This window comes from Neodiprion fabricii, chromosome 4, assembly GCF_021155785.1.
Source record: "Neodiprion fabricii isolate iyNeoFabr1 chromosome 4, iyNeoFabr1.1, whole genome shotgun sequence".
NCBI lineage: Eukaryota > Metazoa > Arthropoda > Insecta > Hymenoptera > Diprionidae > Neodiprion > Neodiprion fabricii.
Window position 1 is genome coordinate 30239539 of NC_060242.1, and position 12010 is coordinate 30251548.

Sequence of the window (12010 nt, forward strand, 5' to 3'; positions counted from 1 at the left end):
GCCTATTTGAGAAACAAACTTGGCCTGTAGCTATAATTTCATCAACAACAGCAGAAATTAGTTGTGCCTATGAGCTATTCGTCGGCTCAGAGTAACATCGTTAATTTCAGTATTCTTCAATAGATTTCAGACGCACGGTACACGAGACCAGCAGAAGGCTCCTAAGCTTATCCTGATTTCAAAACGTAATCGTCACTAGACTGGATTGAAACACAAAGTGCCGTATGGGAAAAAAATGTGAAAGTCTGTGCGTCAGAAGCCTTTTTCGATGATTTTAAATACTGGTTGTACAGCTGTTTGGTTGCGGATATTCCCACGACAGTGAAGAGCGTGAGGTCGCTTGAAATGGACCAAAAACAGTGCACCGAAACCTCTTCTATCCCCCTGACAAGGGTGTACGCAAGAAGATGGCTGATGCTTACCATTTTCATTTTCTACGCAATCGCAGGCATCGGACAATGGCTGCAGTACAGTATCATAAGCAACATCATTGAAAGGTATGTAATCACACGCGGACACGTTTCGCTATCGCTATCATACCACCAACACCCTGCACGAGCCCGCTCACGGCCTAAACCATTACTTTTATCAGAACCGGAATGCCTGATAGATTCTCAGGTTTCCACATTACGTAACACGACGTACCGTTGAAGACTTCGTCATCCTCGAACCGAATTTGTATGCAACTATTTGTCAGTGTAGTATTCTGTATTAGGTGATTCACGTTGGACCAAGGTCCAGTATAACGCCCTTTACCAAATTATCCAATTATCATTATAGTTAATGGTACTTTATTTTCACACATTCCGGGAAAGTTAACTTGTGTTTCTGACTAACGAGAATTATTCAAATACGCCGGAGTATAAGAACAGCATTTGTACAGCATTTTTACAGCATTCGCTATTTTCAGTCAACCTTCGACCAGGCAAACGAGGTGATACGTCGATAGCAAAGCCGTCAAATGCATGTATGAGTATCAGATATATCTACCGTAAAAAGTTCCTTTCGGTTATCTAAAAATTAAACGAAAGACATTGAAGTAGTTGTATCATCGTTACCTACAACATGTGCAATTACGTAACAATGTTTCTTAGAAAAATAAGTTTTATTTCGTCCCGTTCAGAGACTTGCTTAATACATAATATTGTTACACGGCCTGTATATTTTGCACAATCGCACAAGTTCTGGGGGTTGTAACGCTACAATTCTAACAAAAAGACACTACTTATTCAGATACTACGACGTATCGCTCGAGGCCGTGAACTGGACTTCCCTGGTATTTCTGGTGATTTACATTCCTATGGTATTTCCCGCATCGTATCTCATAGATCGATTGGGCTTGCACTGGACCGCGATCGTCGGATGTGCTATTATCACTCTCGGCAGCTGGATCAAAGTATTTTCAGCCTCACCTGACAGATTCTACGTCACCTTCATAGGCCAAGCCGTGATATCTAGTGCCCAGGTAAAAAGCATATCGGGTGATACACGCTTCGTTGAATACATTTTTTTATGCCTGTAATCACTTCTTATAATCAATACATACGTATGTCAGCGAAAGGTGCCTGCTAACTGATCGCTTTAACGATATGTGGCCAACTGCCATTCTGCTAGGATTGTTCTTTGGTATACAACTATAATAATCCGCGTTCCATTACAAATTTTCAGGTGCATTGACGAATTTGCTCGCAGTTTCCAAGGGTTCAGAAATTTCCTGTACCATTTACTTATACGTGAATGCATAGTTTATTGCTTTTGCTGAATTTCAGTGAGTGCAAATGGGTAGACTAAAAAACTCCAACTCATATACATATGTACTGTAATAGCGACTTGATGGTGTTCAGAAGGCAGTAATTACGAAATCTCATCGACCTGCTGCAGATGTATATCATACGTAGATATGGGATGCGGTGTATAAAAAGCGACCATTTCGCAATGATCCAACTTTTTTACTGTCTGATCAATCGCGATATCGCCTAGTATATTCACCTTCACAATGTACCGGCCTCGGAATGTCACAGCTGCTGTAATTTACAATCATAACTTTCACAAGATATTATTGAAGGTTTCTCTACTCAAGCTTCTCATCTTTATAAAAAGTGAGATCGTTGTCACATTTTTATGGATTAGGTGTTCGTGATAAGCGTCCCTGGCCGTCTTGCCGCTAACTGGTTTGGACCCCGTGAGATTTCAACAGCCACGGCAATTGGGCTTTTTGGCTGTCAACTAGCATTAGCAACTAATTTCCTCCTGCCACCAAACATCGTCAGGAATCATGAGAAGCTAGAAAATATTGGAAATGATCTGTTTGTACTCTACTTGACTACCGCTATCTTCGCATCGTTGGTCACCGCTGCTGTACTTGTCTGTGAGCATTTAAAAATACGTATTATCTATAAGAACACGCAGAAAATATCATAATAATTGGCGATTCAACACGCCAGCATGTTCCACTTCAAGGGTAAATGGGGTAAACTGAAATTCGGCTAATCCGATCAGCCTTATTTCCACGATTCTTGCAATTCTCGTCCAATGGCCGTCTGCTCGTTTATACAACGAATGAAAATTAATTGTTAATGGAAACTGGTAAACAGTAAAGGCAAGTTACATTAGCTTCTTGTTGGTCATGATTACCGCATGGCCATTCATGATCAACGCATTCTTCATCACGCCTTCTGCTCATTCGTGTCATGATCGAAACGTGATCGAATTCCATCACCTCTCCATATCTTCTGCAACTAATACTTACGCACACACCAAAGTACGTAATTTAATACATGTACTGTTACATTAACGTCGTCGACGTAATGACCGGTTTGACTAGTGCGAAAGATATGTTAACCTTGGATTGCTTCTACCGATTACTTCAAATAAAATTTACGTATCAATCCACACAACTTTTTGCAACAGTTTTTCGGTCAGATCCTCCGCTACCACCGAGCGAAACCCGGAGGCTGCAAAAACTGCACAAGACAGAAAGTACAGAAGGATTCTTAACACTGACAAGAAGGCTGCTGACAAATCGGAGCTATATCGCTCTCTGGCATGCCTTCGGTGTTACTATAGGCGTTTTCAACGCTCTTAGTACACTGTTGAACGAAATGTACCTCCGGCGATTCAAGGTAACCAAGCCACGCAATTAATGTCCAAGAACCAGCTCTTCAAAATTCTTCTTCCTTTTCAGAACGGGGAAGTCGAAGTTGGACAAATCGGGGTGATTATGACAGTTTTAGGTATGGTTGGCTCCATCGTCGCGGGTGTCGTACTTGACAAGACACACAAGTTCAAGTGAGTTCAAATATCGATGACAGAGCAAACCATAATTCAATTAGATGAGAAAATATTGTTTCCGAAACTGAAGCATCATGAAATTTCTTTCAGACTGATGATAAGTTTAGTCTGTGCACTATCGTGGATCGGACTTATGCTCGTAGGAATCGGCTTGCTGGTCGAGTACAAATGGATCATTTACCTTGGAGCAATCGTGTTCGGGTAAATAATAATACTTTCATATCTATCTGTAAATGAATAGCAGTTGTACACTAGCTAAAACGGATGTTGACTACAGATTGAGATCAAGACAAATTTTCTAGTTAATCAGTTTGTTTTCGTTAAATTGAGTTCAATTTAGTTCTGCTCTTTTTATGCATTATCGGACATACAACGATTCGTGAAAATTTGAGAATTTGCACAGGTATTTTATAGCGTGAAATAAAATATTTTAATCAACTTGAATAATGTTGTTTTAGCTTCGAGTAAAGATATATGTAGGTATATAGATTTAAAAATTCAAAACACGGTATGTAATATTGAACATTGCAATTCTTGATCTTTACCATATTTACCGCATTATGGAAATCTGACGAGATACGATTTCGTCACTCAATTAGCGGTCAGGCAGCTCTTATTTAGCAATAGACAGAGGTGTAAAATAATTAAACATTAATTTACAGACGTTTACGTTACCTGTCTCTTGATCTTGAGAATAGCATATAAGACATATAGGTATAAAATGGTGCGTTCATCATTACCCATACTGACTATGTACGTGCCAGATAACATTGACGGAATCTCATTCCTTGCAGTATTTTGATCAACAAAGATTGTGTGCAAATCGCAATTACATTATTATAACGATTTGATTTTCAGCAGAAAGTAAATTACAATACATAACACACACTTTGTCTGGATCTATTGCACAAAATGAATACACAAATTAGCAGCATGTTAAGCGCAAGATGTGCGATACACTACTCAAATTGCATGAATTGTTGCATAATTGCTACCAATTTGTGCTTCATTACTTGTGCTCATTTTACAATCGCAAAAGTAACCGCATACGTGGAATTAAGCTTAGCTAATTTGCACACAACTCGTGATATCTTGCTTGCAAATTGCAAACATCTTGTTATCTGGGATTATTTGCTCTCTGATTATGCAAAATTAGTAATGCTCGTAGCTCGTACCGCTACAGCCATATTATAGCCATATTTGCGTTGTAGAATGTATTGTACTTTTTTTTTTCACTGCTCAACAGTTTAGTAGTAACATCGGTTACAAGCTGTGAAGATTAGTCGATTTGCTGCGCATCGACGAAAATGTTAGGCCATTTTCAAAGTCTCTTCGCTCATATTACAGGTTTTTCAATGGTGGCTACAGCACACTTGGGTTTGAAGTTTGTGCGGAATTCACGTACCCGGATCCAGAAGGCGTGACTACTGCTTATTTGACTGTCGCCCACCAATCGTACGGTGCAGCGATGATACTTATTTTCGGAAAGGTGATGGAGACTTGTAGCGATCTATGGGTCCACATAGGGTTTGGAGTCATCGGCTTCACGGGCTTAGTAGCTCACATATTTACAAAAGACTTGCAAAGGCGACAAAATGCGAAAGAAATCGCTTGTCTCAACAAAGTACAGTTGAAAGAAGACCCGAATCCACAAGGCGTGGATAGAACTCCTCGGAGTTAGAAATCTTATTTTCCGTAACAGCTCGACCATCGAATTATGCAAGATTTTCAGATCACAGATAAGATAATTTGTCGCCAAGCAGAATACGTTAAATCCATTCGAGAAACTTATTCTGGTTTATTCCAAAAGCATTTGACATCACGTGATAGAACCGGCTAGTATAATTGGTTCGAGTGAAATTCGCGTGTGAACAAAAAATGTCCGCAGAATTTTATTCAAAAAACAGTCAAAACCTATAAATTGTATCAAAATCTGCTTCTGATATAATTGACACAACGCTGTGTGTCGTAATAATCGATCAACAACGGAACAAAAAGAAAAGCTGTATTTTTCGGAAAAGAGCTGTGAATAATTGAAAAAATACGATTGAACAAAAATGTTTCACGTCTTATTTCAATTTTAGTTTTAGAAATTACAAATATTTTCACCACATGCATCCGACCTAGTGAGACTAATCTACGTTCTTATATTATAAGTAAATCGATACATAGATCAGTTTGATTCTTTCGATAGACATATATTTCTAAATCATACACATGTTAAAAAAGAATAGATCATACATTAGCAGCACGAAGTTTCAACCACACTTGTTAATGTTGTAAAATGGAAATGTTTTTTTCTTGAGATCAAAGTCTTTCGACAATATCACCGACTTGGTATTTGCGTATACACCCGTCCCTCGCTCCAACGTAAATGTGATCCTGTCCGTCCGATGTCAGATCGTTGATCGGTTCAAAATCGGATCCCGTTAGCTGCAGACGAACCGGCGAAATGGGATCCTTGTTCGACGAGGACAGCCGATAACCAATGCATACACCGTCTGTTTGGCCCACCAAGAGCAAATCTCTGTACACTAGCAACGCTCTGACAGGGCTGTTGCTTTCGTGGATTACCCTCAGAGTTTCCAGCTGCCTGACTATACTTATCAAATAAATCTAGATGGAACACGGAAACGGTGGCTATCACTCACAGAAATTTGTCAAAACTCAGGATAACTATGCTTAGCAGATCGTCATTAGAAAACATGATCCTTACCTGTCCGTTCTCTAAGCCAACAGCCAGACACTCGTTACTAACGAGTGATAAAGCGCTCACACTAGAAGGGAGAATTTTTCTGCCCAGCTCAGCTCTGGCTGCGATTGCCACTAATGCAAGAGTCCCATCTTCACAGCCTAGAGCAAGCACTTTTCCAGGTGTTCCAATCTCTCGATCTGACAAGACCTCTTCGTTTGGGGGCAGCTCTAATTGATTTGAAGAAGTAATAGCACAAGCAATGATGCTGCTCGTCAACTCACAGAGAACTGCTAGGCATTTAGACTCCCCAACGTCCCATAGTCTGGCTGAACCATCCCTGACAATTCCATGGATTATTTAACAGAAATTGTGTCACAAAGTAGGAACAAAGAATAACAGTCCACACAATGCAACTTATACTACAACATTGTCAGTCGCATTCTTTTAGCTCACATTGGGTTGGGATTCACTTTGATAAGACAAATGTGCTCGATATATAATAAAAACAACATGTCGAGTTCGGGATTTCTGAAACGTGAATGGATACTTTGAGCAGAATATGACGTATAAATAATTATTACTTGGATGCGGTGATGACATTTCTACCTCTCTCAACGATAACCATATCTGTGACGGGGGCAGTGTGGCCAACGAGGGTAACGGGACATTTCCCTGTCTGGGCGCACCAAACTCTTGTTCTCCAATCTGCGCCACCTCCCAAAACTACAACACCAGATGGAAACCATCTGCATTGGTATATTTCCCCTACATGGCCTTCCAATGTGCGCTGCAATAGAGCATACCATACTTTCAACCATGAATTGTTAATCTTTAGAACCACGGTCTATGGCATGCCTACTTCAATCCGAAGAATTTGATCGATAACGAATAAAATATTAAATCCATACTCTGATAACTCCACGCTGCACTTCCCATATTTGTAGTTCTCCTTGTGACCCGCTTGACAATCCCAAGCCTCCAGGGGTAACCGAGACCCTGGTACAAGATTTGGTGTGCAAGGGAAACGATGTCAGGGGAGCGACAAACGTAGTGACGGTTCCGGAGTCTGTGTGTTTTATGGTCACTGATTTTCCAGTGTAACTCATCAATGTGAACCCTTCCGAGCACGATATTTGGCCATCGCGTAGTTCCAGTTTTCCCGTGACACTGAGTTGGTCTGCCATAAAAATATGCATGTTGTTTGAATAGTAATAATTACACAATCCACTCAAATTTATGAAAAAGTATTATTTTGAGTCATTGAGATACATCACCTCTGTACTTGTAGGAAATCCAGGCTTCCTTGTCACGGCCTCTATTTGGTGACAGAGAGAAAAACTGATTATCACCTTGCGATGGGTAACGGTTATGAGGTTAGAGCAGATCAAATTAGCAAATGTGTAATAATCACCTGAGACATGCGTCCCAATCGCAACGAATGTTAATTACAGGCAGATTGCCGTTAGCAGTCATTTTTGACTCAGCTCCTTAACAATAATAAGCAATTGTAGGATATTTAAATGCCAGCGACAATATAATCATCGATCAATCTAATTGTTGCAGTATCGAATTGTCAATTCATTCCAAACTCGCTTGAAGTCGGCAACAAACTTGCTGTCGCTTGCATGAGCGCGACGGTGCAAATATTTTTGCAATACTTTAATACGAGTATCGCCCGGTGAAAAGCGAAAATTACAAAGTAAAGAATCTGGCTATAAAGTGCTAAAAACAATCAATTTTTCGATGTCTTCTATTTTGAGAATTTTCCTCAGTACCGAACTGACGAACTTTGCCGTAGTGTGAAGGTAGTTTCAAGCGAACTGTCATTCAGAGTACAATGTGACTCAAAACCACAACCAAGTAAGCATTCTGATACATATTTCTCTCGCTTTAAATCCATTAGAACCCATCCGATCGTAAGTGAAATTTCGTTTATCATTTTAGTACCGTGAAAAGACTTGCCATGTAGGGTTACACAAGATACTGCGTCGCAATTCGTTGTTAGTTTCATTTTTTTGAACCTGTTGGTTGGGCGGTGGGGGGCGTGCGTCGTCGTCGTCGTCTCAATGTCGTCATGGTCTGAAGCTGTCGCCTGTCGCTACTGTCGCCTGTCGCCGGTTCGACTGTGTCCGTGGTAGTTTTCTTAGCTCCAGTGAACGCGACGATAGATTTAACCTGTAACTTTTTACTCTTCATTTACCCAGTAGTTTTATAAATTCGTATAATAATGAGGGCTGTACGAACGACGTGTATTCTGATCGCACTCGCTTGCTTCGTCCATGTGTTTAGTAGCGGTGAGTATCCATCATGTCCGAGAAACGAAAAAGTTCGATGGCGGCGTAGAAAACGAATTATAGTCTCATATTTTCCTTATTCCTCTCGCTGCATGTTTCTACCAACGTGCGCATGACGTTCACGGCACGATTGACGTAGATCATACGTGGTCAATTTGTATATTACTTTTGAAAACGAAATTCTATACCTACCGTTCTTTGTATTCTCGTCAGCGTTTTCCAATATCTAGACTAGTCATTCGCAATGAGCATTTTTCTTGCTGGAACTTTTGCATTCTTTTTATTCCCTCACTTAATAATCACGTACAACTTTTTTCTTTCCACTCGACACTCCGACTGTACATGGATGACTAACTGATTTGGCTGGTAGAGACTACAGTCGTTCTTTTCTCCTCGAATTCTCAGAGTCAGACACACATTTTTTATCCAATTCTGTTGTAATTTATTGAGTCCTTTTTTTCTTGCCTTGACTTATCATGCCTTTCAAGTTGTTCAAGAATATTTTTCACCAATTTTTGTCATTCCATCGATGGTGTTCAATTTTTGGATTGTTCAACTCTATCCCTTTTCGAAAGATACTCATCTAAAAGACTCGGAGCGTATTTTCTCATACTGAAACAAGCTGATTGAAGCTTGTAGTAGCTTCACATGTAGTTTAAAACAACCCGTGGCCGTGTACTATATCCATAGAATTCTATTGACTTTATGAAATGAATCTGTATTCGGAATAACAGTTTTTTAGCCATGAATCCCATCTCAATTACCCCATCCTGTCTCAAATATTTCCACCAGACTCAAAAGTCTTATTACTTACTGCTATAAACTGTTATTTCACTCATCGCCAGTGTTTATTAAAAAGTAAAAATTGAAGCATCAAAGAATTAATCTAATACTCATCTTCAGTTAATTTAGCTTCTAATCAATAAGTGTTTAGGTATAAGTAATTGTTGAATATACCAAATCTTATATCCACCATTTACATGTTGTTTTCTTTATTTAGCGTCTGGTGAATCGAGCAATGGTGGCCCTGAGCCAACGACTAAACCTATGCCAACCGCAACCACGGTCACCACTGCAATCCCTGATACCACTACTGTTACCACTCAACCGACAACGAAAATACCAACAACAAAAACACCAACAACAACAAAAACACCACCGACAACAACAAATCCAAATACCACTACTTCTGCACCAACTACACAATCACCCACTACACCTACTCCTTCGCCTAAAACAACAACTCCACCAACTTCACCACCACCCACACCATCTACTACGACAACACCTATCACAACTGCTGTACCACCGACGACAACACCTTGCCCACCCGACGATCGTCACTTCGATGGACTCAGTTTCATGGGTAAGTACACTTTTATTACGCATTAAATTCACTTTTGTCCACTTCAAGGAATCTTCAATTTCAAAATGTGTGCTTGCCTCTAATAGATATATCATAACGTATGTACTTTTCGGAAGAGAAGACTTGCTGATTCAACAAAAGTGTTTCTGCTTGACAGCTCGAATGATTTATAAAATCATTGTTACGAATTGAAAAACAAAGATTGCTTTTACAGTAGTCAGAAAAACATGCCTGGTGTATGTTCCAAATGAATGTTACTGTACCTCTTCTCACAGGTGGCATAATCCTAACTGGCGGTCTGGTCGCGATCGGCTTTATATTGTGGAAATTCTACAAAGCACGTACAGAGCGCAATTATCATACACTCTGAAGCTACGTCATAAATTTGTGAACTCACACTATGATCCTCTCAGTTATTAGAACTAAATACTATTGATAATTATCTTAGTTATTATAACATTGTGTATTTTTTATATCGTCATTATAGTATTTAGTAAGTACCGAAAGATTGAAGTGCTCTTAGTACACTGGCGTGCTGTTATATGAGATTGTTTATCTCAAGTCAGACTATTAAAATGAGTGTATTATAAGATTGTGTGTGTGTACAGACAAACTAAGGAATCAAGATCCTAATGTAAAGTGTGCCATGGTTACCTAAATACATTCCATGGAAAAGGATACAATCGAAATTTTTCACCCAATGTTTTTTCGATACTAACCGATTATCAACAGGAAAACGATTCCACCAAATTATCTCGTCTTTTTGTTTTTATTTGTACGGTCGTTAAATCGTGTAATTGCTTAATAGAAGCTATAATTATTGGTGATGTCATATTAATTTACCGAGAGTTCAGTGGCAACATAGAAATGTCAGTTTAGTGATTACTTTGCGAAATTGCAGCCTGCTTATAGAGAGATCTATTCAATTCCTTATTCATTTTCTTTATTTTACAATTAATATTTCACTTTTTGAAGTACATAAATGCTCTTCGCTACCGTAAATAAGTTTGTCTTGTTTTTTATATTAGTTATGGACATTGCGAGTGGATCAACTTTATGGTATGAAAATATATCGTATGGACTTGAGTTGCTTTTAAAATGTTGACTGTCAAAAGTTGTTGCAGATTTAACTATTACGTAACCTGAATTTTTTCTGAAAGTTACAAATCCAAATGAAATCGAATAACTATTGTTAATTGTGTTTTCTTCCCATCTTACAGTTAACTCAAATGTCTGACAAAAACCAATGGAAACGAATATTACCTTATAATGTAATTTTGATTTAAACCAAAACTTTGTTTCAATTTTGAATACTTGACAATGTATTACTGACTCAAAAATGGTCGGTCTTGTAGGATTATTTTAAAAATCAAAGTAAGTGATGATACGCAAATCCTCGGGAAGTTAAGATTTAGATAGCTTATCCGTCAAACTATAGATAGAGACAGAACGAGAGGTCATGATAATATACACGGTGATGCCTTGCACGCTGCAGTCATTCGCAGCGCATTGCACCACTAAAGCAACTGATTGAATCAACTCTGTATTATTGATGGCTGCAAACATTGTCTAGGAAGCCCATGTTATGTAGAACAATGTTGTTAACTGCGCTACTCGAGGGACTAGTTAGTTTTCGTACAGAAATGTTTTGTTAATTTAACAAATTCTGGTTTGAAAGAAACCTCGCCCATGATGCTTAGGATATGGAACTACTAATTTTTATCCTTAATTATTTACTCTAGACAAAGGTCAACGCTTCTGTGTAATCGCTCGTAGGAAAAGTAGGCGTAGCACACTGGTATCATGATAAAAAGGTCCCGCGTGAAACCACAAAGGCATGGGATATGTGTATTAAGCTGAATCTGGCAGCCAGGCCTAGCAGCCGAATATCAGAATGCAGGGACGAATAATAGGGGACGGGGCCCCGGGATAAAATTTTTTTAACGCATGTCCGAAAAAATCTGAAAAAAGTCACAGAAGTAGTTTTCCCATCGTAGAACACGATGCCGTTTCAACTTTTGCGTTGCGAATCTCCGTTGTTTATTAATTTGTTAATTAACGGCGTCGTGTTCTACGATGGGAAAACTACTTCTGTGAATTTTTTCAAATTTTTTCGGACATGCATTAAAAAAATTTTATCCCGGGGCCCCATCCCCTGTTATTCGTCCCTGCATTCTGAGGTTCGGCTGCTAACTCTGGCTGCCAGTTTCAGCTTCATGATATGTGTTAGATATTCAGCGTCAAACGAATGTTAAAGTTTTATTATTTTCTAATTTTCAAGCCTATTTAAACTTTTCGTACCCCGAGTATACGTAAAAGCACACATTCTTCGTTTTTATTTCATCCTGAACGTTTTTTTTTTTT

General features: G+C 39.1%; 3 protein-coding genes across 5 annotated transcripts; 2 read left to right on the forward strand and 1 right to left on the reverse strand.

The window, feature by feature from the left end:
- Positions 1-20: 20 nt before the first annotated feature.
- Positions 21-5617, forward strand: LOC124179583 (uncharacterized MFS-type transporter C09D4.1-like). Of its 3 annotated transcripts, none has more exons than XM_046564137.1 (7): positions 21-497; positions 1234-1465; positions 2131-2368; positions 2911-3122; positions 3185-3288; positions 3382-3492; positions 4639-5617. In XM_046564137.1, the coding sequence occupies exons 1-7, from the start codon at positions 346-348 to the stop codon at positions 4970-4972; spliced, it is 1383 nt and encodes a 460-aa protein (XP_046420093.1). In that variant the 5' UTR covers positions 21-345; the 3' UTR covers positions 4973-5617. The 3 variants fall into 3 exon arrangements, with proteins under 3 accessions (XP_046420093.1, XP_046420096.1, XP_046420095.1); XM_046564140.1 differs by lacking the exon at positions 21-497 and adding an exon at positions 550-678; XM_046564139.1 differs by lacking the exon at positions 21-497 and adding an exon at positions 884-967.
- On the reverse strand, positions 5465-7808 carry LOC124179584 (proteasomal ATPase-associated factor 1-like). Its single transcript, XM_046564141.1, has 6 exons — positions 7398-7808; positions 7261-7301; positions 6895-7163; positions 6568-6773; positions 6008-6323; positions 5465-5907 (listed from the first exon to the last, which is right to left on the reverse strand). Exons 1-6 carry the CDS (start codon positions 7457-7459, stop codon positions 5599-5601), a joined length of 1203 nt encoding a protein of 400 aa, XP_046420097.1. The 5' UTR covers positions 7460-7808; the 3' UTR covers positions 5465-5598.
- A 252-nt stretch (positions 7809-8060) lies between these two features.
- Positions 8061-10324, forward strand: LOC124179585 (integumentary mucin A.1-like). The gene is made up of 3 exons (XM_046564142.1): positions 8061-8280; positions 9281-9646; positions 9922-10324. The coding sequence occupies exons 1-3, from the start codon at positions 8214-8216 to the stop codon at positions 10014-10016; spliced, it is 528 nt and encodes a 175-aa protein (XP_046420098.1). The 5' UTR covers positions 8061-8213; the 3' UTR covers positions 10017-10324.
- The last annotated feature ends 1686 nt before the right edge of the window (positions 10325-12010 follow it).